Genomic DNA, 27927 nt, shown 5'->3' on the forward strand with positions numbered 1-27927 from the left:
TTTTTCCTTGAGGTATAGAGCACACAGGCGTGCAGGCCTGATATTGCCATGCCCAGAGGGGGCGGGGAGTGCCCTGCTCCTGTCTTAAGTGAGTGTTTTACACATGCATGCTGCTGCCAGTGACATTTGTGCTGCAGGTTACACAATGATGGGATGCTCAGGGATTTCATTTTGTCTGCATTTTTCAGAGAACCAGCCTGATTAATGTTTCCCTTACTAAAACCTGGATCAGAATGTAGCTATTGTTCAGATTTGACACTTCTCAGAATTTTGCAGTACAGTTCTCAGTTCAAAGAAATGTATAAAAATGCATATTTTAGGATAAAATTCACACCTCAGTGCATATTTCTGGGAAAATACATTACAAAATATTATTTAAAGGTGACTTTTCACATGGTTTAAAAAGAAAAAAAAAGCACAGATTGATGGGACAGACACTTGAATGATCACATGCAAAACTAACACAAAAATGGAGATAGACTGATACATTCATCCCTAGGTAAAGCACCCATGGGGGGGGGGGGAATGCAGCAAGTGCAGGAGCCAAAACATATAAAGACCAGCTCCTGCAACAGTGTGCTTGGATGTTTGGACACAAGAGATCAAACCCAAAGTGCAGCTTGTTAGTCAAGTCAGTACTTTAATTGCAGCAGTACATTCTGTGGAGAAAACTGATGGATAAGCAGGCTGATGCGATGACTTACGATTCAAAGGGGCTGTGCTCCTCATTCAGTATCTGAAGAGCCATTAGAGCCTGTTTGGCCACATTGCCACTGATGTGGCCACAGAGTTTCTCAAGGGTTTCTTTCATCTTATCCTCTTCAGCTGCTTGTCTTAGGTCACCTAAAAGAGTTCAGATATATTTTAATGGGATGGCCAGTAAAAGCTAAGTTAACAAGTGATATGGTACATCTGATATAGGGATTCCTTGATTATGAAGCAATAGGGGCCCTAATAGAGTGGGTATAAGTTACATGGCTAGTTCTATGTTTCTTTGTAGGGGGCGGTGTTCTGAAGTGAAATTTTTGATAGAGTGCAGGTAGCGGCTTTTGATGGGGAACAGAATCCAAGTCCTGTTTTAGGCATTCAGAATTGCATCTACATGGCTAAATTGCACCTTATTACCAATCAGTGCCATTTGTTTAACTTGAGAGAGCAAGAATATTCCATCCCACCTGTCTGCTGCTATCAGCTTGGACCTGGGACCAGCTACCATTTCCTGCCTCTCCTCCTTTGCATCAGCCATTCCAGTAAATTGTTATGCAAGAGTTGGTTACATGGATTTGTTTATTTCCCATGACCCTTGAGATCTTGTTTCCTTTTTATATTGTGTCTGTCAGGTTAAGCCACATTTTAAAACCCAAGCCCTGGACTGTTTTGGCAGAAAAGGGTTGTAGATGACCAGTAAGTAAAAAATGTTGAAAGCCCATTGACGAGACAGAAAACATTCTAGTATATATGTGTATGTGTGTTCGACCTGAGGGTAATGCAGCTGTCCCACTCAACTTCTTTGAGAAGTAGTTTAGCACTAAGTGCTGATTTTCCTTCAGAGCACCCATTCTTGAATTATTATTACTTGTATTTCTATAATGACATCAGTGTGCATGGTGGTTTTCAGAGCATGAAAGGACAGGTCCCTACTCCAAGGAGCTTACAGTCCAAAATGAAGTGTCTCTAATAAACATATTTTGACTTAACAGTAGGGGAAACGTCTGAACGTTAAGAGCTCTTAGGCAGTGGAACAGACTGCCTCAGGAGGTAGTGGGTTCTGCTTCACTGGATGCATTTAAGCAAAGGCTGCACAGGATGCTGTAGCTGCACCCTGCATTGCACAGGGGTTGGACTAGATGAGCTCCAAGGTCCCTTTCAGCAACCACCTCCCATTTCATGTGCGTTCTAGTCAGTTCCTCTATTTTGCAGTACAGAAGCCTAGAAATCAACTCAAACTTTATAGGCCCTTTCTAGGAAGCCACTGGAAAATGTTTCTTGGATGACATTACTTCTGGCTGGGCAAAACATTTGAAAAGGGCTCACCATCAGGATATTCCCCCCTTGCACAGGGAGTCTCTATACTGGCACCACACATTGTGTGTAGGTGTTGGCACTGGAGACTCTCCATGCGATCAGGGATCCTCCTGCATCCAAAGCAAACATCTTGTCTTTACCTTTCAAAGCTCTTTGTGACTTCCCTTTTATCTTTCTGCTCTCATATCCTAATACGGCCCTGCCCATAAACTTTGCTCCTGCCACTCTGTGGCCCTGAGCTACATCCTGTATTCCTAAAAATAATTTTATCAATTCTCTCTTGCTACCTCTTATGCCTGCGCTCCCTCCCAGAGTACCAGCATAGTGCCACCTCTTGCGTGAAGCCTTTGCCTGAACTGCTTTGGCTTACTTGCAGTAGGAGACAAAGACTAAGTGCAGATAGCTGTATTCACATGTATCTATCCTCTGCTATCTATGCGTCTTCCCTTCCTTTCTCAATGGGAACAATCTAAATTTAGACTGAGCTCTTTAGGCCATGGACCAGTTGTTTTTTTGATGATATTAATCCATAAATAGAGAGCTTCAGCTATTGGGAGGTATAAAAAGGTAAAGGTGTCCCCAACCAGTCATGTCCGACTCTAGGGTGCGGTGCTCATCCCCGTTTCTAAGCCGAAGAGCCAGCGCTGTCTGAAGACGCTTCCGTGGTCATGTGGCCGGCATGACTGAACACCGAGGTGCACGGAACGCTGTTACCTTTCCCGCCGAGGCGGTACCTATTTATCTACTTGCAATTTCTTGCTTTCGAACTGCTAGGTTGGCAGGAGCTGGGACTGAAGACGGGAGCTCTTCAGTCCCAGCTGAAGAGCTCCCGTAACACGGCACTCGGGTCTCGAACTGCTGTCCTGCCGACCTTCCAGTCTGCAGTTCAGTGTCTTAACCACTAAGCCACCGTGGCCCTATTGGGAGGTATAGAAATGAAATAAACCCATGTACACTGAAAGTCACTGGAAAAGACCCTGATGCTGGGAAAGATTGAAGGCAAAAGGAGAAGGGGACGGCAGAGGATGAGATGGCTAGATAGCATCACCGATGTAATGAATATGAACCTGAGCACACTCCGGGAGAGAGCGCAGGACAGGAGGGCCTGGCGTGCTGTGGTCCGTGGGGTCACGAAGAGTCGGACACGACTTAACAACTGAACAACAACACTGAAAGTGGTCTATAATAGTGATATCCATGCATAAGCTCTTTTTGAACATTATGGCCCTGTGTGAAATACACCCATACAGAAAAACTTCCAGTAGGCTCCATAATCTTCAAACTGCTGTGGTGGTGGTGACACTGGCATAAGCTATGACAACAGCAGGCCATTCATGGAAGAAAAATATGTATGCCACATGTTAGATGGGTAAGATGGGGAAAAGTTTCTAGAGCAAGTACACAAAAGTATGGATCATGTAACCATCTTTTAGTACTGTTAAAAGCGAAATTTGTCATAATGCATTATATTAGGCTTCCTCATTGTGGTAGTCCAACACATCTGGAGGGCACAACTGGCCATTGGCTCATGTTCCCCAAAAACGTGACTACAACTGACCATTGGCGATGATGGGGGTTGTAGTCCAACTCAACTAGAAGGCACCAGGTTGGGAGAGTTCATAATATGATCGTAATCTACTTTGTGTGGGTTGGAGGATATTGAAAAACAACTGGGATGCTTGCTACCTCTCTCTCATCCCTGCTGCATTACGGCTGCACATTTCCTAATATAAAATGCTTTGATATCACGCAGTGATAAAGTCTGATTCATGTATCCACTGGACTAAAATTACCTGAATTCAGGAGACTGCACAACAGGCCTATTGAATTATATTTCACCTCTGGACCTGTGCTTTCATCTTGGAGAAGTTTATGTATGTTCTGAACTAACTTGGCCTCTTTAAATGCCTCTTTGATGATTTCTGCAAAGGAGAGGAAATGTTTTAATATATTTCCCCCCTCAAAGACATTTCTAGAGATGTAGATACCTACATGCATGTAGAGATTATTCTCCCCACTCCCCAAACCCCCTCCCCCCGCCCTAGCTGTGTGGCACTTCCTGCATTAATTAAGATAGAATGGTCATTTTGGTAATTTGCAAACCAAAAAAATGTTGGAGGGAGCAATCCTATGGCCGCTAAGATAGCGGCTAGACGGCCATAGGATATGCTGTTTTCTGGGAACCGACCTCAGAGTCTGCACTGTGAGGTCGGTTCCTGGAAAACTGACCTCTCCTCACATCCGCGCTGCCTCTGAGACAGCGCGGAGAAGCTCCATCCTCCGTGCTCGGAATAGGAGCGCAGAGCAGCTGAAAAGTGGGGCTGGGGGAGTTCTGGGGCGGAGAGAGCGGATCTGCCTGTATGACACATCCTGTGTGTCGTACAGCGGCCTTCTCTCCCACTCTGACCCCCCGCGGCTAGAAATTTGAAAATGGCTGTCTAGCAGAAAAAGCAGGGCAGGAGAGGCGCAGAGGGAACGATCCCCCCTCTGCTTCTCCTGCCTTGCTTTGGATAGGTGGTCGCCTATCTAGATAGGATTGCACCCTAAGGGTATTATGACTAATGCCTATAGGAGGGCCTTCATTTCCTGAGTCACCACTTTTCTCTTGGAAATCTCCACTTGAGCTCCAGTGGGACCATCCCTTTCCCAATGTGATTTATTTCTGCCTTTCTCTGTTCCAGTATACACTTCCGCCTCCAGTCAATACAATTTGTCTGTGAAATAAAGCATGTCCTGTAAACAGACATAATACCTCACCTTGCAACTTCTCTCCTTAGTCTTGCTTGACATAAGAACAGCCATGCTGTATCAGACCAAGGGTCTATCTAATCCAGTATTCTCTTCACACAGTGGCCAACCAGCTGCCTGTGGGAAGCCTACAAGTGGGACATGAGGGCAATAGCACCATCTTGCTCATGTTCCCCAGAAGCATACTGCCTCTGGTACTGGAGGTAGCATATCGCCTTCATGACTAGTAGGTATTGATAACCTCATCCTCCATGAATTCATCTAATCCAGGGGTCCCCAAACTTTTTGGACCTGTGGGCACATTTGCAAATTTAAGAAACTGCTGTGGGTGCCACCACAAAACGGCTCCCATGGTGGATGTGGCTAGTCACATCGTGGCTGCTTTGGAGGCCTGGCTAGAAAAGTGAGGGGTGGGGGTGGGGGAAGAAAGAGCAAGGCTAGAGGCTGGGAGAAGGTGGAAATGGCAAGACAAAGGGGTAGAGGGGACAGAAAGGGAGAGAAAAAAGAGTGCCTAACATTTTCCAAGTTTTTTCTTAAAACAATTTTTTCTGAAGGTGCAGAGAGGGGAGAGCTTCATGGGCACTGTTGGAGGTCTCTGTGGGCACTGTGTTGGGGGCCCCTAATCACTTTTTAAAGCCTTCCAAATTGGTGGCCATCGCTACATCTTGTGGTAGTGAATTCCGTAGTTTAACTATGCATTGTGTGAAGAAGTACTTCCTTTTCTGTCCTAAGTCTCTCACCATTCAGCTTCATGGGATGACCCCAGGTTCTAGTATTATGAGAGAGGGAGGAAAATGCCTCATCCACATTCTCCACACCATGCATAATTTGTACACCTCTATCATGTCTCCCTTACTTGTAAACAGTCCCAGACGTAACCTCTCCCACGGGAGTTGCTCCAGACCCTAGCTTTGGTCTTGCCAGCTCTGCTACCCAATAGCCTATGCCTTGCCTGCTCACATTGGCCCCAAGTCTGCTGGGCAGTGCCAGCCCATTCCAAGACATGATGAAGGGAAGTGGACAGAGTACAGAGAGTACAGTTTTATCTATAAAGGCTTGTGTAAGTGAACTGGGCGTTTGAAACAGTCCATGTTCTATTTCATGCCCACTTAAGGAGCAGTGTCTAGGAAGTGCTTGAATACCTAAATTGACTGCAGAAGCGATGGCCAAGGCAATCAGTGCTTCATTCTGCATTATGACATGCTCGCTGGTTGCCATGGAAACCAGGTGCTTCACTGCCTGGGCCTCTTGAATGGCTTTGACAACTTCCTGTTTACAAAACAACAAGAGGGATGGATCAGATTTCTTAAAAAAAACCCAAACCCCTCACTGAACAAAACAGGCAGTTATGGGTAACAGTGGCATAATAGGCCCCATTTTGGCAGCTCATGAATGGATGGGAATGTTGTCTCTGAACATGAAAGAAGCTCTGATTTGCCCCAAATGGCTCTGCTGCTGGAGATGAAAGGCACTTCTGAAGTAGTTTTATATTTTTGTCTGAATGCCATGCAAGATTCACCCAGCGTGCTGGTCCCAAAAATGTCTTCCTTGGATTTCCAAGGTGTGCTTGCTTTGTACAAAGTATAGTCCGTTCCATTGCCTGCGAAAACTGGACATGGGAATGGTGTCAGCTGATGCCTAGGATGGGGTGGGACTCCTCTGGACTCCTACAGAGCTTTGCTTAAGGGGAGAGAGTGTCCCTGTCCCCATCACAACACAGGGACTCACCTGTGCGCCTCACCTAAAATTGCCAGCTTCTCCAAAAGAAATCCAGACTGGCTGCTCCTGAACTTATAACAGCAGCTTGACCTGTAGAAATCAGCAACTGACCCTTTTGGAGCTATGCACTTGCTGCTAATATCTGCAGCACAAGCTGATATGAACATGAGAGCATGGGCTGGTAAAAGAAAGCAGTGGCAACCCTATTTGTTTTCCTCATGTTTTCTGGTTTCCTGAGGGCCTGTGTGTCTCTTCTCAGTGTACTTTGCCATTTCCTGATTCTACGCGGCTTGGTACTGAAGGAGGATTACACATCAGGTTTGTCTTCGTTACTCTTGGAATTACTCTCTTTTATTGAGGAGGCTGGCTATTACAACATTTAAAACACCTTAAAATGAAATACTGAGTGAACTGCTTGGCTGTAATGCATTGTTAAACCACTTAGAAAAACAGAATGACCAACTCCACATTTTTTGAAAGGGACTGACTGAAATACAGAAATCAATTAAGCTCAACTAAATTGATGTCAGTCGGGCATAAACCAAGTGCCCAGCCAGATCCACAGTCAGTTGGAGTGGCCCGAGAAGGCAAGCTCCAAATGACAGTTTCCTGGGACTGCAGACTCTGGCCTCATCCATGGGTCACTGGGAGGCTCCTCCCTCAGCCTCCCCAGGCAAACACCATGGCAAGTGGGAGACCAACCTCGCCCGGCACATTGGCCAGAGAATGAACAGCTGCAGGGAACATTTTCACCCTTCCCTGCCAGAGAGAACACCTATAAGAACTTTGAAACAAAGAACTGATGCCTGAGTTTTGCAGTTTTCCTCCTCCCTCCCAATCATTTTTTCCTTTTGTACTGTGTCTTTTAGATTGTAAGCCTGAGGGCAGGGGCTGTCTTACTATTAAGCTTTGTAATAAGGCTGTGCGTGGACCCCCAGTCCAACCTGGAAGTTGCTTTGGGGCTTCCAAGGCGGACCCAATTCAGCTTGGGCTGATTCGGGGGGGGGGGGGTCCAACCCGCCTCAGCCTACGAAGCCAAAGTGGGATTCAGAATCTTAATCCCGCTTCACCCCCCGCAACATGCTGCCCAGCCCCCAGCTCCTTACCTGAGCCCTTGTTCCGGGGGGCAGGGTGCTGCCGCCAGGGAAGTGACCAGGAAAGTTGCTGCCGGGGCTGCCAGGGAAAACACTGCCCATCACAGCCCACCAACTGCTGACAGGCACGAGGGCAGGAGTCACCCTCCACTGCGCTCTCTCCCTTCCTTGGAAGGAGAGGAGGGTGCCCGGTTGGAGTCCGACTCCTGCTAATGAAGGCGGGCTGCTGCCGCTGCCTCCACTAGCTCCTAGGCCCGCTGGATGCACACTGGCAGCCATCTTGTTCCGGGGAATAGGGGGAGCCATTTTCCCCTGTTTTTGCACTGTGGCTGTGCCCACGAGTGGCAGATCCGTGATTTTTCTGGTTCAGCCCATGGAGGCAGATGTGCTCTGTGATATGATGGTGGTTTGGGGGATTTGCTCTGCAAAAATCCTATGAAATCAAGAGGATCCCTGCCAAGGATCCATGTTTTTGCACCGTGGCTGTGCTCACGAGTGGCGAATCTGTGATTTTCCTGATTCAGCCCGTGGAGGCAGATGTGCTCTGTGATACGATGGTGGTTTGCGGGATTTGCTGTACAAAAATTAGGGATGTCAGAGAATTCTGCCATGGATCTCGGTGAGGCCGAATGCCAGTGCATTCGGCCCCCTGAAATCCGTGGTGGAACGAAGCCCCTGCCCCCTCCACCCCACGAAAGGCGCGAGAAATGGAGCACTTACCTGCTGCCATCTGCGCCGCCGTAGCCACTGCCATTTGCGTTTGCTGTGGGGGGGGGGGTTGGCTGCAGGCTGCCCAGAGGCTGGATGTCTGGCTGCGGGCGGCCCCGGCTGGCGGCTCCGTGGAATGTCCACGGAGCAGAGTGGACCGGGTTAGGATTTCGGGGGGAGGTTTGGAGCACCTCCCCCCCCCCACAAATCACCCTGTCGAAAAGGTAAGTGACTTTCGTACATCCCTAGCAAAAATCATATGAAATCACGAGGATCCCTTTGTGATTTTATGTATGCTCGTTTTACCCAGTCCCCATAGCACGTGCTTTCTTCTCAGCTTCGTTCTGTCAATGGAGAGTGGGAAGGATTAAGACTTCCTCTGCCATGCCTGGCAGAGACTGGGGCAGTTGCTCCCAGTGGCTAGGACTGGAGAGGAGAGAGAAATGCCATGGAGCTTCCCTCTCGTCTCCCATCCCATCCTGCTGCAGATGCCACCACCACCATCATTGCACACAGTGGCAGCTCGTCAGGGCAGTGGGAGGCTACTCAATTATCAGGTGGCTTGTGCACCCCAATGGATCATCTTGCCCCCCCCCAGGGTGCATGCACCCCACTTTGAAGACCACTGCTCTAGCCAAATAACGTTCAGACAGTCCTCGCCTCTCCAGTAACACCATCTCACTTACAATGAGCAAATGGATGCTAATTCACAGCAAAGCTCACTCCCTCCTCCTCCTCCTCCCTCTCCTCTCCCCTTCCCCCGCCTCTCCCTGTGGACAGATCTCTCCCAAATTTATACATTTGGCACCTCAGCATCCTCCTATCTTCCCCCCTCCCTCCTCCTCCGTGCAATCTTTCAGAAGTTGATACATTTTGGAGACAGCCTGTCTAGGCTGCTCAGAAGGCATAAGAAGAGCTCCAAATATATAAGGCGGATGATGCTTCATGGAGGAACCACTTCACTTTGGGGTGCTTCGATGATGGTCTGATCCACTTTGTATCAGTCCAAAATAAATCTCCCTCATCCATGATTTGATAGTGGATGAGGGGGCTGACCTGGCATGTATTACTGAGACCTGGGTGGGGGAACTGGGAGGAGTTACTCTCAGCTGTGCCCTTCTGGGTACTCAGTGCAGCACCAACACCAACTCGAGGGTTGAGGAGCAGGGGTTGCCATGTCCTGTAGGAATTTGATCCCCCTCTCTAGGCTTCCTGCACATTTGAGTGCAGATCTTGAGTGTTGGTACCTTGTGTTGGGTACCCGAGACAGATTGGGGATTCTGTTGGTGTACCACCCACCCTGCTGCCCATCAGACTCCCTGCCTGAGCTGACGGAGGTGGTCTTAGACTTCGTGTTGAGGACCCCTCGGATGATAGTCCTGGGGGATCTCAACTTCCATGCCGAGGCCACTGTATCCAGGGCGGCTCAGGACTTCATGGCCACCGTGACAACCATGGGGCTGTCCCAATATGTCATCGGCCCACCACATGTAAAAGGAGGACACACGCTTGAGCTGGTTTTCTCGACTGGGCAGGAGCATGGTGATTTGAAATTAACATCTGTCCCTTTGTCATGGTCAGATCACTTCCTGCTGAGGTTTAGACTCTTGGCAGCCTTTCCTCTCTGGAAGGGTGAGGGACCTATTAAAATGGTCCATCCCTGGAGGCTAATGGATTCTGATGGATTCCAGGGGCTCTGGGGGATTTTCCTGCTGGTATGGCTGGTGCTCCTGTCGAAGCCCAGGTCGCTCTGTGGAATGCAGAGATGACTTGGGCAGTTGACACGATTGCACCCAAGCTTCCCCTCCCACTGAGCAGAGCCCGGCCAGCTCCTTGGTATAACCTGAGCTGAGGGCAGTGAAGCAAGAAAGGAGATGGCTAGAATGCAGGTGGAGGAAAACTCGTGCTGAGTCTGACCAAGAGCTCATTATCGAGCCTACTCTGTGGCGGTGAGGGTAGTAAAGAGACAGTTCTTTTCCACCAGCATTGCATCTTCTCAGTGTCATCCAGTGGAGCTTTTCCGAGTGGTTCGCAGCCTGTTACATTCTGGGCCAGGGACAGAGACTTGGGAACCTGTGACTGCACGCTGTGACGAGTTTGCACAGCACTTTGAAGATAAAGTCACTCAGATTCGTCATGAATTGGACACCACGATTAATGCAGTTCCATTGGTAGAGGTGTTCAGAGCACCGTCTGGTCCAGTTTTATTGGATGAGTTTCAGTTATTGAGGCCTAAGGATGCAGGCAAGGTGCTTGGCCAAGTTCGGTTGACCACTTGTGTGCTTGACCCTTGCCCTTCATGGCTTATTACATCAAACAAGGAGGGGATGTTTGGCTGGGTCTAGGAGGTTGTAAATTCCTCCTTAAGAGAGGGAGTGGTGCTGGCCTCTTTAAAAGAGGCGATAATCAGGCCACTCCTGAAAAAGCCTAACCTGGACCCAAAGGACATTAACAATTATAGACTGGTGGCCAACATCCCCTTCCTGGACAAGGTGCTTGAGCGGATGGTTGCAGGACTACTCCAGGCACTCTTGAATGAAACAGATTATCTAGATCCATTTCAATCGGGCTTTAGGCCTGGTTTTGGAACGGAAACTGCCTTGGTCACCTGTGGGATGACCTCTGCCAGGAGAGAGACAGGGGGAGTGCAACCCTGTTGATTCTCCTGGGCCGCTCAGTGGCTTTCGATACCATCCATCATGGTATCCTTCTGGATAGGTTGTCTGGGTTGGGAGTTGGAGGCACTGAGCTGCAGTGGTTCCACTCCTACTTGGATGGCTGACTCCAGAAGGTGGTGCTGGGGGATTATTGCTCTGTGCCATGGCAATTATGCCATGGGGTTCCACGGGGCTCTATATTATCCCGCACGCTGTTTAACATCTACATGAAACCACTGGGGGAGGTTATCCAGAGGTGTGGGCTGAGGTGCCATCAATGACACCCAGCTCTACCTCTCTTTCTCATCAAACCCAGGTGAGGCAGTGGCTGTTCTGAATCAGTGCCTGGGCACGGTAATGGACTGGATGAGGGCCAATAAACTGAAACTCAATCCAGACAAGATGGAGGTACTGTTAGTGGGTGGTTCGTCTGCCCGGCTAGGTGATATTCAACCTGTTCTGGAGGGGGTTGCACTTCCCCTAAAGGATCAGGTTCATAGTTTGGGGTTGCTCTTGGACCCAGAATTGTCACTTGAGGCACAGATGAACTCAGTGGCACGGAACACTTTTTATCAGCTTAGGCTGGTATACCAACTTCGCCCTTATCTGGACAGAGATAACCTAGCTACAGTTATCCATGCTCTGATAACTTCAAGTCTGGATTACTGCAATGCATTATACGTGGGGCTGCCTTTGAAAACGGTCTGGAAACTTCAGCTAGTCCAAAATAGGGCAGCAAGATTGTTAATGGGGACTGGCCAATGAGATCACATTACACCAGTACTTTTCCAGCTGCACTGGCTGCCAGTCCATTTCCAAGCCCAATTCAAAACACGGGTATTAACATTCAAAGCCCTTAATGGCTTGGGGCCAGGTTATCTGATGGATTGCCTCCTCCCATTTGTGCCTGTCTGGACCCTAAGATCATCCTCAGCGGTCCTTCTCCGTGAGCCCCTTCCAAAGGAAGTGAGGCGAGTGGCTACCAGGAAGAGGGCCTTTTCTGCTAAGGCACCCCGGCTGTGGAATGAGCTCTCTAAAGAGGTTCGCCTGGCACCTATGTTGTATTCCTTCCGGCACCAGGTGAAGACCTTTTTATTCTCCCAGGCATTTTAGTCTTTTAGCTTTGGTGTTTTAAATCTGTATTTTAAATCTCTGCATTGCTGCTAGGTTTTATTCTGGCTGTATCGTCATATTGTGGTTTTAATGCTTTTATATTTTATACTGTTTTATCCTGCGCTTTTTGGGTTTAATTTTTGTGAACCACCCAGAGAGCTTCAGCTATTGGGCGATATAGAAATATATAAGTAAATAAATCAATCTATCTATCTATCTATCATGACAAGGCATGTCCGAATCAGCCCACTTCGCCTCATTATTCGGGCTTAGTACCAAGACAGTGCACAGCCCTACTTTGTAAGCCACTCTGGGAGCCTTTTTTGGCTCAAGAGCAGGGTCAAAATGGTGTAAATAAATAATAAAATAAACACAGATAATAAAATATGAATCGGATGCTTTTTACTTAAAGATGGTCTCTTGCTACCCATTCATTTCTTAGGAACCCAGTAGTCTATGGAGACCCAACAAAAGTTCCATGCCACGGAGAGTCTGTGATTGTGATGATCAGATGAAAAAATGTCTGATGGATCCCCATAAATATCAAGTCAATGTCTGCCATATTGCAGAAATACAGGTAAGTGTCTCCAAAACACACAGACAGGGAACAATGGGTTACTACCATATTAGTTCTACTTAGAACAGACCCACTGAAATTAACGGGGCTTGTTAGTCATGACTAACCTAAGCCCCATTCATTTCAGTGAGTCTACTCTAAGTAGGACTAACTTTGGATACTACCCAATGGCTTTTATGCAGCCTTTGGCTACCTGGTAGTAAAAGGGGCAGGATGAGACGTCACCTCTTTTGCATGTGGATTTTTGGAGGCAGTTTTGGGCAGTGATCAGCAACAGAAGGACCCCAGGCCAGATCTGACCATGAGGAATACAAGCTGGTTCCCCCCCCCGCTCTGCTCAGTTACCACCTCCGAAGCAAGAGGTTATGTATGAAAGGAGCAGCAGCTGTGGCAGCAGGACTTCCTAGCAGTCCATTTCGGCGGGGGTCGCAACCTAGTTCTGGCCTCCATCCCTTCCTCAGAGTTGTTTTCCAGTAAAACATCGCTGGGGCAGTGGGCGGAAGCAGGTGTTTCGCGCAACGGACAGTGGGGCTACTGCCAGCATGAGAATACCTTGTGAGAATATACTCTCAGAAATGCCCCATCCAGTTAATCCAGAGAAGGCCCTGTTTGCAAAGTGGAGTACTAAACATGAATAGGAATTCCTGAAAACAAATCCAAGCTGAGGCCTTTCATACTTGAGAACGACTGTGGCGGATAAGCGAAGCCAACAGCCGGTTTGCTTCTCCACAGACTCCAGCATGGTCTTTGGAATCGCACCAGTGCACCAGTCTGCTCAGCAGCATGTGGTCTTGGCCCAGTTCCTCTGCTGCATCAGCTGAAAGACAAAGATCGGAACGTTTTGTAGGTGGCCTGTGCTGCAGCAGCTGTCAGTTCTCTCCCCTTTATTTTAATTGATGGCTGCAGGTGCAGCGATGCTTGGGCAAATCCTTTGTTACTTTCCTAGTTATACATACATACAGAAGACCTATTTACACATGCATGTTTTTACCACTTTCTTGGTGCCTGCATCATTTGAGAGCTGCTTTGCACACATAAGGAGTAGACAATGTGCCCGTGGGCACCAGGGCACTGACTGCCAGACAGCTTTTTCGGTGTCCTGCCCCTCCCACTTAAAAAAAAAATCAACTGAGATTGCTGTGAAATAGGTTTCTGCTGATGCTGAAAACTGTGGTCTCGAAGGAGCTGTTTAGTGTGTTGGGCCTCAGACCCCACCTCTGCCCTGTAGTCAGGTTATTGGGCAGGTTACTTGTCTTTTGCCATGCCTCCCATGGCAACCACTTTGTGGTGGCGCCCAGGACAGTTCCTCAAATTGCCAAATGTGCCCATGGCCCAGGCAGGTTGCCTAGCCCTGGCATACATGGATGAGTTATTGCAGCTAATGGTGGGAATATTACAACTTCGTCTGCAAGTCACTGGAAGGAGGCTGTATTGCAGTTAGTTGTGGGGTGGGGTGGGGGGTTGACCACAGCTAGGAACTCTATAACCTACAATGTGGTTTCCTGTGATTTCTTCCTTTTGCTCCTCCCCTTCCTTCCTTCCTTCCTTCTTCCTCCTCCTCTTTCTCTCTCTCTCTCTCTCTATGACCCCCACCATTGCTAGGAGCACATGTATTTCCTTTCTCACTCCTGTGGGTGTAATAGAATACAAAATGGACCAAACAAAGTCTTTTTGAAACTGTACGCTGTGCCAGCATTTTTATGCAAGAACATTTGTGAGTAAACCTATTTTACCTTTTCTTCAGCAAAGAAGGGTATGGTCTCCTTTTATTGTGCTAAGATAGCCCTGTGTGTATGTGGGCCTGGTAAACACTCATTCTGTTTTGCCTTTTTGTTTTTCTCTGCTAATTGCCTTTCTAACAGGAGGCATCATTACTAAATAATCCTAACAGTTAAAACACCACAGAGTTTTCGTATCATCTCAGATGATACATCACATTCCCCTGCCTGGATGAGAGAGGCAGGGCCTGGAGAAAGAGGGTGGGGCCTAAGGGAGAAGCTGGCAGGGTGGATGGGGACACCTTGCAGACTGTGCCTGGCTCATGGGCCAGAGGTTCCCCATCCCTGTTCTGGAATCTGCTTCTTCCTCCTTTCCTGAATGTACAGCTTTCCTCCATTGCTATTTGCGTTGCCCTTATTTTCGCTGTAGTCTACGTAAATCTTTATGTAGACTACAGGGACCAAATAAGGAACGCAAATGGCGGCTCCCTATGGGGGCTGCCATTTGCGTACGCGCTTTTTTTTTTTCCCCAAAGTCACCCGTGATAGGCTACGTGACGATTAACGTAGCCTATCACGGCTGACTTTGGAAATCTAGCCGTGATAGGCTACGTTAATCGTTACGTAGCCTATCACGGGGGTGGGTTTGTTTTTTTTTTCGCAGCCGGGTAGACGGGGCGCTTCTACCCGGTCTGAAGTTCGCTGGCGAGGGATGGGGCGCCTCCCGCCTGGCCTGAATTTTGGCCGGGCGAGGCGGGGCGCCTCCCCCCCCTCGCATGAACTTCGGCGGGAGAAGCGAAGCGCCTCCCCCCCACCGCGAAGCAAGCTTCGAGGACAGGTAAGGGACTTTCGTCCATCCCTACTGGTGGGGGTGGGGGTTGGAGTGAACACCATCTGACTGGCAGGGGCTGCTCAACCAATAAGAGGGGCTTCCCCCCTATCCCCCCACTTCTCCTTTCCCCCGAAAGTCCAGATGCACCTACATTTCACGAGCAAGCCTCATTGACCACAATGGGAGTTACCTCTGAGTAGACACACATATGCTTGTGCTGGGAAAGGAGGTGGGAGAGGCATGGGAAATCAGCTCCCTTTCTAATCAGACCAATACTGCGCAGGATCTCTATAATGAAGCTGTGAAGTAGTTTCTTCCTAAGGCAATAAACTAAACTATGGAGAATCGAGTCTCGAGATTGCGCTTTAGAGCATAGGGAATATGCTTTAAACTGTGCCATTTCAATTGAGGGGCATCTCTGTAAATTCTGATGTGGGCATTCAGGGGACATGCCTCACTGAGCACAATGGGAGTTACTTCTGAGGAGACACTAACTGGTTTGTGCAGGGATGGGAACCACACAGGAATCACCCCTTGATGGGGGTCACGGTGAAAGGCACACCCCTGGGCAGGGCTAGCATACCCGAGGTCAATGCGGGGGTTGGGGCACACAGCAACTATACTGGGGAGAACCCAACTATACTGGGGAGAACCCGACTTGAGAAAAAGAATTGGACTTTAAGCAGTCTCAGGAAATCTGGTTTTTCCCTGATAAGCTCCAGGGTGGCTACTGGATGGCCACAACATCATGTATCCCTAACAACCTCAACACGCAGCCAGCTCAAAGAAAATCACTGGTGGAGACACCCCCCCAGAGTATGTTTTGTCAGGAATCTCAAAAGCAGTTCACAATGATCTAAACGTTACACCTCACTGGGTTATTTATATAGGTGGGGGCAGGGGGAAGGCCAATTTGCACATTCACACGCATCACTTGATAGCTCATGATCTCATGACTTGCAACTGAATGTTTAAATTGCCTTCCTTGAAAAGCATTGTGTTTAACGTGATGTAAAGGGATGTGAAACTACTATGATGACCCATTTCCGTGTGTAAGTAAATTCCTTGACATTGCAGCCATCAAATGATAAATGTGCATGTGTCAACCAGTTCTTGATGGCTCGAGGCTGAATGTGGGAACCGTTTCTGTCAAAAAGTATACAGTGTATGAGGCACTGTGCAAGTTCTATCTGTTTATATCAGACAGCCCATTCACACATAGAAGTTGTCACTCAAATGGTGCAGTCATCAAGTGAGAAACTTGCATGTGTGAATTGGCACCAGTTTTAGGAAGGCCTGGCTAGAATCAAAATAGCCGTTTTATGGTGGGTGTATGAAAACTGGGTTCATACGGTGAGGTTTCTCGGAAGAGATTTAATGACTATGCACATGTGAAGGATGACTAACTTGTAGTGGTATACAAACATGAAAGAACTCCTGTGGGTAAACATCTTCTTTCTTACGTTGGTGCTGCTGTTAGCTCAGCTATTAACACTGAGGGTTCAGATTTCTATAATTAAGAAAAGGAACCTACGTTTCTAAATACTGCAGGCATCAACACACCCGGCGATTGTCACAGTAATGAATTTACACTAGATAATGCAATCAACTAATTTAGCAGGGACTTGTTAGAAGACACATGTTCACAGGAGTGTATTGTGCTGAGTTAATTAAGGTCAATGTTGGCTCATGGGTAAATAGAACAGATGGCAATTAAGGTGGAAGGCTTTGAGCTCACTGCCACGGAAGGATAAATCTTAAGAGAAACTTGAATTTTCTTCTCACTTTACAGTCAGGTCCAGAAATATTGGAACAAGGATAACTGTTTTGGCAGTTGGCCTCTGTACACCACCACATTGAAGTTGAAAGGAAACACACCCAGATGGGAGCAAAGTCAGGACTTTCAGCTGTAATTCAAGGGATGTGACAAAGGTGGGGCACTAACCATTCAGGAAGGACAGCCAGTGTGGCATACACCCCCCCCCCCATCGTTGGTGGCTCATAAGTAATGGAACGAATACCTGGCAAGCAGCTGCATGGCCAGGTGTGGCCTGTTTCCTGGGTACCCCATGACCAATCAAGCAGATAAAAGGCCTGGAGGTGGTTCTGAGTGTGATATTTGCATTTGGTAGCTGTTCACTGGAACTCCCAACCTGAGGGCCAAAGAGGTGTCCATGCAAGTGAAGGAGGCCATCATTAGGCTGAGGAAACAAAACAAACCCATCAGAGAGATAGCAAAAACAGTGGGAGTGGCCAATACAACAGTCTGGAACATCCTGAAAAAGAAGGAATTAACTGGCAAGCTCAGCAACAGCAAAAGGCCTGGAAGAGAGCCAGTGTGGTGTAGTGGCAAGAGTGTTGGACTGGGAGCTGGGAGATCTGGGTTCTAGTCCCCACTCGGCCATGGAAGCTCACTGGGTGACTTTGGACCAGTCACACACTCTCAGCCCAACCTACCTCACAGGGTTGTTGCTATGAGGATAAAATGGAGAGGAGGAGGATAATGTAAGCTGCCTTGGGTTCCTTGCAAGAGGAAAAAAGGCGGGATATAAATGCAATAAATAAATAAATAAATAAATAAATAATAAGACCATGGAAGACAACTAAAGAGGATGACCGCAGAATTCTGCTCATGGTGAAGAGGAACCTTTTAACAACATCTAGCCAGGTCAAGAACACTGTTGTGGAGATCAGCATGTCATTGTCAACATCTACAGTCAAGAGAAGGCTTTATGAATGTAAATACAGAGGCTTCACAACAAGGTGCAAACCGCTGGTAACACTAAAGAACAGAAAGGCCAGATTAGCCTTTGCCAGCAAACACCTAAAAAGCCTGCCCAGTTCTGGAATAAGATTCTTTGGACTGATGAAACCAAGATTAACTTGTACCAGAATGATGGGAAGAGAAAAGTATGGAGAAGGAAAGGAACAGCTCATGATCCAAAGCATACCACATCATCTGTCAAATATGGTGGAGGCAGTGTTATGGCATGGGCATGTATGGCTGCCAATGGAACTGGGTCACTGGTGTTTATTGATGACCTGACTGCTGATCAAAGCAGCAGGATGAATTCTGAAGTGTATAGGGCTATACTTTCTGCTCAGATTCGGCCGAATGCTGCCAAACTGATAGGACGCCGCTTCATATTGCAGATGGATAATGACCCAAAGCATACAGCAAAAGCTACCCAAGAGTTTCTCAAGGCAAAGAAGTAGGATGTTCTTCAATGGCCAAGTCAGTCACCTGATCTCCACCCAATAAGAGTATGCTTTTCACTTACTGAAGGCAAGACTGAAGGCAGAAAGACCCACAGACAAGCAGCAGCTGAAGGCAGCTGCAGTAAAGGCCTGGCAAAGCATCTCAAGGGAGGAAACTCTGTATTTGGTCATGTCCATGGGTTCCAGACTTCAGGCAGTCATTGACTGCAAAGGATTTTCATCCAGGTATTAAAGGCGATCCTTAAGTTTGAAATGATGTTGGTTTGTTCCATTACTTATGAGCCACCAACAATGGGTGTGTGTGTGTGTATGCCACTGGCTGTCCTTCCTGAATGGTTAGTGCCCCACTTTTGTCAAACCCCTTGCATTACAGCTGAAAGTCCTGACTTCGCTCCCATTTGGGTGTGTTTCCTTTCAACTTCAATATGGTGGCATACAGAGGCCAACTGCCAAAACAGTTATCCTTGTTCCAATATTTCTGGCCCTGACTGTATGAGCCAGGGCAAATTGAAAGTGGTTATTGAGAAGATGTCAAGATTAAATATAGACATTTTGGGTGTCAGTGAACTGAAATGGACTGGAATGGGCCACTTCACATCAGATGACCACCAGATCTACTACTGTGGACAACAGAACCACAGAAGAAATGGAGTAGCCTTCATAATTAGTAATAAAGTAGATAAAGTAGTGCTTGGATACAATCCAAAAAACAATAGAATGATCTCAATTGGAATTCAGGGTAAGCCATTTAACATCGCAGTGATCCAAATATACACCCCAACCACAGATGCTGAAGAAGCAGAAGTAGATCAGTTCTATGAGGATCTGCAGCACCTACTGGATAATACGCCAAAAAGAGATGTTATTTTCATTACAGGAGACTGGAATGCTAAGGTGGGTTGTCAAACGACACCTGGAATTACAGGCAAGCATGGTCTGTGAGAACAAAATGAAGCGGGACATAGGCTGATAGAATTTTGCCAAGACAATTCACCGTGCATAACAAACACTCTCTTCCAATAACCTAAAAGATGACTTTATACATGGACTTCACCAGACGGTCGACACCGAAATCAGATTGACTACATCCTTTGTAGCCAACGGTGGCGGACATCTATACAGTTGGTAAAAACAAGACCTGGAGCCGACTGTAGTTCAGATCATGAACTCCTTATTACACAATTTAGAATCAGACTAAAGAGAATAGGGAAGACCCACAGATCAGCTAGATATGAGCTCACTAATATTCCTAATGAATATGCAGTGGAGGTGAAGAATAGATTTAAGGGACTAGATTTAATAGATAGGGTCCCGGAAGAACTACGGACAGAAGTTCGCAACATTGTTCAGGAGGTGGCAACAAAAAACGTCCCAATGAAAAAGAAAACCAAGAAGGCAAGATGGCTGTCTGCTAAGACACTGGAAGTAGCCCAAGAAAGAAGGAAAGCAAAAGGCAACAGTGATAGGGGGAGATATGCCCAATTAAATGCAAAATTCCAGAGGTTAGCCAGAAGACATAAGGAATTATTTTTAAACAAGCAATGCACGGAAGTGGAAGAAGATAATAGAATAGGAAGGACAAGAGGCCTCTTCCAGAAAATTAGAAACATTGGAGGTAAATTCCAGGCAAAAATGGGTATGATCAAAAATAAAGATGGCAAGGACCTAACAGAAGCAGAAGAGATCAAGAAAAGCTGACAAGAATATATGGAAGATCTGTATAGGAAGGATAATAATATTGGGGATAGATTTGACGGTGTGGTCAGCGAGCTAGAGACAGACATCCTGAAGAGTGAGGTTGAATGAGCCTTAAGAAGCATTGCTAATAACAAGGCAGCAGATGATGGTATCGCAGCTGAACTATTTAAAATCTTGCAAGATGAAGCTGTCAAGGTGATGCATGCCATATACCAGCAAATTTGGAAAACACAAGAATGGCCAACAGATTGGAAAAAAATCAACTTATACCCCCTTCCCAAAAAAAAGGGAAACACTAAAGAATGTTCCAACTATCTAACAGTGGCACTTATTTCACATGCTGGTAAGGTAATGCTCAAGATCTTGCAAGGTAGACTCCAGCGATTCATGGAACGAGAATTGCCAGATGTACAAGCTGGGTTTAGAAAAGGCAGAGGAACTAGAGACCAAATTGCCAATATCCGCTGGATAATGGAGAAAGCCAGAGAGTTTCAGAAAAACATTATTTCTGTTTTATTGACTATTCTAAAGCCTTTGACTGTGTGGATCATAACTAATTGTGGCAAGTTCTTGGTGGTATGGGGATACCAAGTCATCTTGTCTGCCTCCTGAGGAATCTGTATAACGACCAAGTAGCAACGGTAAGAACAGACCACGGAACAACGGACTGGTTTACGATTGGGAAAGGAGTACGGCAGGGCTGTATACTCTCACCCTACCTATTCAACCTGTATGCAGAACACATCATGTGAAGTGCTGGGCTTGATGAATCCAAGGCTGGAATTAACATTGCTGGAAGAAACATTAACAATCTCAGATATGCAGATGATACCACTTTGATGGCTGAAAGTGAGGAGGAGCTGAGGAACCTTATGACAAAGGTGAAAGAAGAAAGTGCAAAAGCTGGGTTGCAGTTAAACCTCAAAAAACCCAAGATTATGGCAACCAACTTGATTGATAACTGGCAAATAGAGGGAGAAAACATGGAGGCAGTGACAGACTTTGTCTTTCTAGGCGCAAATATTACTGCAGATGCTGACTGCAGCCAGGAAATCAGAAGACGTTTACTTCTTGGGAGGACAGCAGTGACAAACCTTGATAAAAGCAGAGACATCACACTGACAACAAAGGTCCGCATAGTTAAAGCAATGGTATTCCCCGTAGTAACCTATGGCTGCGAGAGCTGGACCATAAGGAAGGCTGAGCGAAGGAAGATAGATGCTTTTGAACTGTGGTGTTGGAGGAAAATTCTGAGAGTGCCTTGGACTGCAAGAAGATCAAACCAGTCCATACTCCAGGAAATAAAGCCAGACTGCTCACTTGAGGGAATGATATTAAAGGCAAAACTGAAGTACTTTGGCCACATGAGAAGACAGGGTACCCTGGAGAAGATGCTGATGCTAGGGAAAGTGGAAGGCAAAAGGAAGAGGGGCCGACCAAGGGCAAGATGGATGGATGATATTCTGGAGGTGATGGACTCGAGCTTGGGGGAGCTGGGGGTGGCGACAGCCGACAGGAAGCTCTGGCGTGGGCTGGTCCATGAAGTCACAAAGAGTCGGAAGTGACTGAGCAAATAAACAACAAATCTTAAGTTCAGCAGGCATCTGGATGAGGAAAAGGAGGTGCCCTCTTTCTGCCCTCAGCTCTCCACCCCTTCCATGTTTCCCCCCCTTGGCAACTATAATTGCTGACTTTTTAGCAGATAAGAAGCCAGTAATTGCTGGCTTTTTAGCAGATAAGGCGATATATAAATGTAAATACATACATACATACATACATACTATCCCATAGCCTCCAACATATATCACAGATGCAAACTGGGACAAAGTTGTTGTACTTGTAATACCCCTATTTTCCACTCCAAGGGTCACTGCCTGACCTGTCAGAAGTGACTGGGACTTGAAATCAGGGGCAGGGTGGTGGGGTGGGAGGCTGATCTATGTTCTGCTGCCCTTTGTAGCAAGCCACCTTCAGGCTGCACAGAAAGGATGGAACTCTTGTGTTATCTTTCCTGGTTCCAGCATAACTGCATGCAGCTATGGCTTGGCATGGCCTAGCTTGGCCTGGCCTGGCTTGGCTAATACTAGTTCCAGGTCAGGCCTGCATCTTAAGCCTGGACACCAGCCAGATTCTGTCACTGTCTATTTTAGGTATCCTATGTCACTTCCAAGCTTTCCTGCCTATTCCATTGTCTCACTGCTTACCTTCCCAGCCCTGCCTAAGCCTCCTGATTCCTGAAAGATCTACCAGGGCTTTTCATGCTACTGATTTTCCTCTAAGGTGCAATCCAATAACACTGTACACTTCCAGCATCCTATACTCCTGGCTACCCATCACCCAGAACAAATGCTGCTTGAGATGAATTTCCCCCACACTCCCATCCCCACTTGCACACTGCTAAAAGGTTATTCTCCATCTGCTATAGTGTATTACTCTGAAGCAGATACAGCTCAAATACATTCAGCAACACTTACTATCTGGATCAGCAATTATGGGGTGGGAGAGAAGCAATCCAATGGCATGAGATGGGAGAGAAGCAGTGCAATGGCATCTTTTATTTGGATAATAAATAATTACCAGCACATTCCTATGCATGTTTACTCAGAAGAAAGAAAGTTCCACTGGGGATTACTCCCTAGTAAGTGTGTTTTAGGTTTGCAGTCTAAACAATGTAGCCACAACCTGGATCAAGTAAAGAGAGGTGGGGTGGGGGTTGGATCAGATCTTGTCATGCTTAGAGGAGACCCATGAAAATCAAAGGGACAAGTTAGCTGAGTAATTTAATTCTCCTTTGTTTCAGTGAGTCCACTCTAAGCATGACTAACTCTGGATCCAACCCAGGGTTTGTTCTTTTGGTTAAATACATACTGGAAAGAAACATTTCTATAATATGTGATCCAGTGTGCAGCCAGGAGCCTATGCATGTTCTGATGCATTTCTAACTGTGTTCAATGAGAGGCACTTACTCCTAGGTAGGTGTGAATAGGATAGCAGCCTTAGATTGAAAAATGAATCACCTTGGCCACAGCATGTAAAATGGCAGACACTGCATTGAATGGTCATCGTGAGCACACATTTACTAGAGTCAAAACCGGACGTAAATTCTAGAGATATAAGGAACTCTGCAGAAACATGAAAAATGGCAAGTTGGGGTATTTGATTTACCAGAGAATTGGGACTGTCCCTGCTATGGAAGGACCATTGGAGGTATGATCTCCCTTTTGGGGCATAGCATGGCCTCTCTAGCAACACATAGACCCTGAAGTACTATCCAAGGATATCATCATCCAATCTGCTCTCCCCCACCTCCACACACTCCTACTAGAACATCTCTTGTCTAGTGAAGTGCCTTTAAAGGTTTGGGGGTGACTTCTCTAATCGTCTTACAAGCTAGTAAATGACATTTTATGTTGAATACATCTGTGGCCCTTTCACACAATCCCACACACCATGTCTGGATCACTTTTATCTGGGGAAAGTGTTCCTGGTGCTTTTTATAGCTTTTAGCATCTGGCACTGTGAGAAAAGCCAGGCAGAAATGTGTTTACCTGGTACAAATACTGGAACCAATTCAAAGACAAGTTGGACATCTTCTAAGTCAGGCTTGCTGGATGTGAGACAATTTGCCCTGCAGAATGAGGCCTATACACTGAGATCCTTTTGTGTGAGGCGCAGGAGGGGCTCTACTTAAGATAAATGTCTGTCCACAATGGAGCGTGTAGGCATCAAAGTGGCTCATACAGTGGTGACAAGAAGAGGGAGTGAAGGGCTCTACTTGGCTTCTGTGCTGTCACTCTGCAGCCTACTCCCTGGGCAGTATTGCAACCTTAAAAGTTTTCCCTCCTACTGGGCTCTCCTTTGCATTAAGTCAGCTCCAGTGTCACATTTGTCTACTGTTATATATCATCCATTACTGGTAAAAGGCAAAAGGTTCTTATGTAGTTGGTCCGATGTGCCAAAATCGAGCCATCACATTGGCAAGAGCACTCATCCCATTATAACAATGTTGTTCCATTTCTTATGTAGTTTGCCAATAAATCTAAAAAGTGACTTGCTTGACAGTCCTTCGCATTTCCTACCTTGACCATCCATCAACATTCGTAGTGTTCCGAGAAGTTTAAACTGTACAGGAGGCATCTCTGATCTCAAAAGCATCTGGATCCGTTTGCCAACCCCTTCATCTAGCATCTGAACCTTGTTATCCACTGGAAAATGGGACAAGAAGACAGGTGTTACCGCTAATGTGGATCTCGATATTTTAGTGTCAAGTTGTCATGAAACTGCTGAAAGACCGCAGAAAGCATGACAATGCTTTATAAAATCTGTATGGGCAGTGGCTGTTGGAGCAAAATGTTTTGGATTGCCTGCTAAATAGTATTAAAAATTCTATTTCGATGTATACCAACATTTTATAAGATTTATATCAACTAATTAATATGGACGTTCTTTGGGAAACATCTGCTGTACAAATAGAAAACTTGATGTTAACCAGTGGTTTAACTTAGTCTTGATGATTTCAAGCAATCCAGCCTGCTTCCTTTGTTCCCCACTGACTTTTTTATTAACCTAAATTAAAAGGGGATGGGGTAGCGGAGTTGTCTGAACCCAGCATACTAATACTAATGATCATAACATTTATGTAACGCTTTCCAGATGAGCTGAACTCTGTGTGTGTGTGTGTGTGTGCGCGCGTGTGTGTGCATGCACGGGGGAGAGATAAATGTAAGAAATGGCAACTGCATCACCTTGTTTATTTGTTTTGCTTCCCCGAACTTTCAGCTCAATCCTACCCTGGCAGAGAAGGGGACCTGTTGTGTGTCACATCACAATTTAGGCTGCCTCATCTCTGGAATGTAGCCAGAAAAGTCCATTCCACATAGTTGGGCCTGTTTCCCCCCAGCAAAGCTTTGAAGCTATTTTGACTCTCTGTTGGCTGCCTGTTTGTCAGTTCCTTCTCCTCCTCATTCCTCTGTGGGTCTGTTTCAGGGGCAGGTTTTCCACTGAATTTCTAAAATGAGAAGTAGGAGTTAAAGCTTGCCTGGATAGCTCACTTAAAGACACCCTTTTTCCCCCCAACTTGGAAGATGACTCCGTCTACCCCAGTCCCAGGCATATGGAGGTTGGTTGTGATTACTCAGTGGTGAAAAGTACTCAGCATACGATCAGAGGTTAGTACTTCATATTTCTAGGACAGTGCAGCTAAATTCTGGTTTGACCTGACTCAAATCAAACTCTTTTTTGTCCATGTGGCTGAAATAATTACTTTTTATTTTGGGGTGGAAGGGTTTTGGTTTTTGAGAGGCTAAATGGCTTTGAAAGTAAAAACAAACAAACAAACAAACTGCATATAACCATAGAAGCAGATGTTCCCTGATATCATTTCCCAAACCAGACGACTCAGGGTGACCTTGAGATGGAAAACGAAATCAGGGAGGCCTCCAAATGCAGAAGTATTGTAATAATAGGTGACTTCAATTACCCCCACATTGATTGTCACAACGAAGAGGTTAAATTTCTCTATGCCCCACATTGATTGTCACAACAAAGGTTAAATTTCTCTATGCCCCAAACAACAGTGTCCTAGAACAGTTGGTCATGGAAGTGACCAGAGGGGAGGTGACCCTGGATTTAATCCTAAGTGGTATAGCCCAGGACCTAGTACAAGATGTAAATGCTGTTGAACCAACTGGAAACAGTGACCACAGTGCTATCAGATTTTATATATATTTGAGTGAAAAGTTGCCCAGAAAGTCCAACGTAGTCACATTTGACTTCAAAAGAGGAAACTTCTCTAAAATGAGGGAGCTGGTGAAAAGGACATTGAAAGGGGGAGTCAAGAGGGTTAAATCCCTTCAAAATGCTTGGAGGTTACTCAAAATGACAATAATAGAAGCTCAACTAAAATGTATCCCACAGGTTAGGGAAAGTAGCACCAAGTCCAAGAGGTTACTGGCATGGCTAACGAGCAGTGTCAGGGATGCTATTAGAGAAAAGAGGGCTTCCTTCAGGAAATGGAAGTCTTGCCCAAGTGAGGAAAACAAAAGGGAGCACGAGCTTGCACAAAGGTGATGCAAGCAGACATTAAGAGATGCAAAAAATAATTTTGAAGAGCATATCACTAACAATATCAAGATCAACAATACATAATTCTTTAAATATATCAGAAGCAGGAAACCAGCTAGAGAGGCAGTTGGACCATTGGATGACAATGGAGATAAAGGAGTACTGAAGGAGGACAAGGAGATTGCTGAGAAGCTGAATGAATTCTTCTAATTGGTCTTCACTATAGAAGATATAGGACAGATACCTGTGCCTGAACTGATGTTTTCAGGAACGGAGTCTGAGGAACTGAGGCAAACAATGGTGACAAAAGATGACGTTCTCAACCTTATTGATAAATTAAAAGCAAATTAATCACCGGGCCCAGATAGTACCCATCCTAGAGTTCTCAAATAACTCAAATATGAAATTGCTGATCTTCTAACCAAAACATGCAACATGTCCCTAAGATCAGCCTCTGTACTAGAGCACTGGAAGATGGCCAATGTAACAACCATTTTTAAAAAGGGATCCAAAGGGATCCGGGAAATTACAGGATGGGGGGATCTGGGAAATTAATGTCTGCTCGGGGTAAATTGGTTGAAAGCATTGTTAAAGATAAAATTCATAAGCGTATAGATGGGCAAGCCCTGCCGAAAAAGACTCAACATGCCTTCTGGAAAGGTAAGTCCTGTCTCACTAACCTTTTAGAGTTTGTTGAGAGTGTCAATAGACATGTAGACAGGGATGATCCAATAGACACTGTTTACTTGGACTTCCAAATGGCTTTGACAAAGTCCCTCACCAAAGTATCCTGAGCAAACCTAGCAGTCATGGAATAAGAGGACAAGTCCTCTTATGGATCAGTAACTGGTTAAAGAACAGAAAGCAGGGAGTAGGAATAAACTCTCCCAATGGAGGGAAGTAAATAGTGGGGTCCCACAGGGATCTGTATACCAATGTTTTTCAACTTGTTCATAAATGATCTGGAATTAGGAGTGAGCAGTGAAGTGCCCAAGTTTGCCAATGACACTAAATTATATGGGGGGGGGGGAAGCAATTGTGAAGAGCTCCAAACAGATCTCTCCAAACTAGGAGAATGGGCATCAAAATAGAAAATGCGATTCAATGTAAACAAATGTAAAGTGATACACACTGGGGCAAAAAAATCCCAACTTCAAGTATAACCTGATGGGATCTGACTAGTTGTGACTGACCAAGAAAGAGATCTTGGGGTTGTGGTGGACAGCTAGATGAACATGACAACCCAGTGTGCAGCCACTGTAAAAAAAGGCAAACTCCATGCTAGGCATAATTAGAAAAAGAACTGAGAATAAAACTGCCAATATCATACTGCTCTAATATAAATCTATGGTGTGACCACACTTAGAATACTGTGTACAGTTCTGGTCACTGCACTGTGGAGAAGGAGGCAACCATACTAGTCAAAAGTTTAAATTATTTTGTTATATCGTAGGAATGATAAAGAACCCATGGGTGGTTTGGGAACATACACAAAAAAGGTACAGTAAAAGATTGAGAAATAGCCCAATGATGGCCATAATCTTTGCTTCAAGGTCAACGTGCTCCACTTTGTCTGAGAGGAATATTTATTCCTCTGATTTTTTAGCATAGTTTTCTTCCCTCCCCGCCCCCCCCCCCTGACTCTTCGGTAAAGCAATCCCAGGTAATAATTAAGAGCAAACTTCCCTGGGAAGAGATGTATATTACCTACCAAACAATTTCCTGACAGTCTGTGTGCTCTCTTTCTGGCCTAGGG

At 46.1% G+C, this 27927-nt stretch overlaps 1 protein-coding gene across 3 annotated transcripts in view; it reads right to left on the reverse strand.

The window, feature by feature from the left end:
- Window positions 1-614: 614 nt before the first annotated feature.
- Window positions 615-27927, reverse strand: part of LOC146350607 (rap1 GTPase-GDP dissociation stimulator 1-like) — a 64444-nt gene continuing 37131 nt past the window's right edge. For 2 of the 3 annotated variants that reach the window (XM_084845282.1, XM_084845281.1), the window contains 5 exons: window positions 24188-24313; window positions 13319-13458; window positions 5916-6042; window positions 3819-3947; window positions 616-843 (listed from right to left, as the gene is read on the reverse strand). In XM_084845282.1, the coding sequence (XP_084701408.1) occupies window positions 701-843; window positions 3819-3947; window positions 5916-6042; window positions 13319-13458; window positions 24188-24313 (665 nt within the window). In that variant the 3' untranslated portion in view covers window positions 616-700. Of the gene's footprint in view, window positions 844-3818; window positions 3948-5915; window positions 6043-13318; window positions 13459-24187; window positions 24314-27927 lie in introns of all 3 variants that reach the window. The other variant, XM_084845280.1, reaches the window with a different exon arrangement.

Source organism: Heloderma suspectum, chromosome 3 (assembly GCF_057233095.1).
Source record: "Heloderma suspectum isolate Gila_16-S chromosome 3, 16-S_ref, whole genome shotgun sequence".
In the NCBI taxonomy this organism is placed as follows: domain Eukaryota; kingdom Metazoa; phylum Chordata; class Lepidosauria; order Squamata; family Helodermatidae; genus Heloderma; species Heloderma suspectum.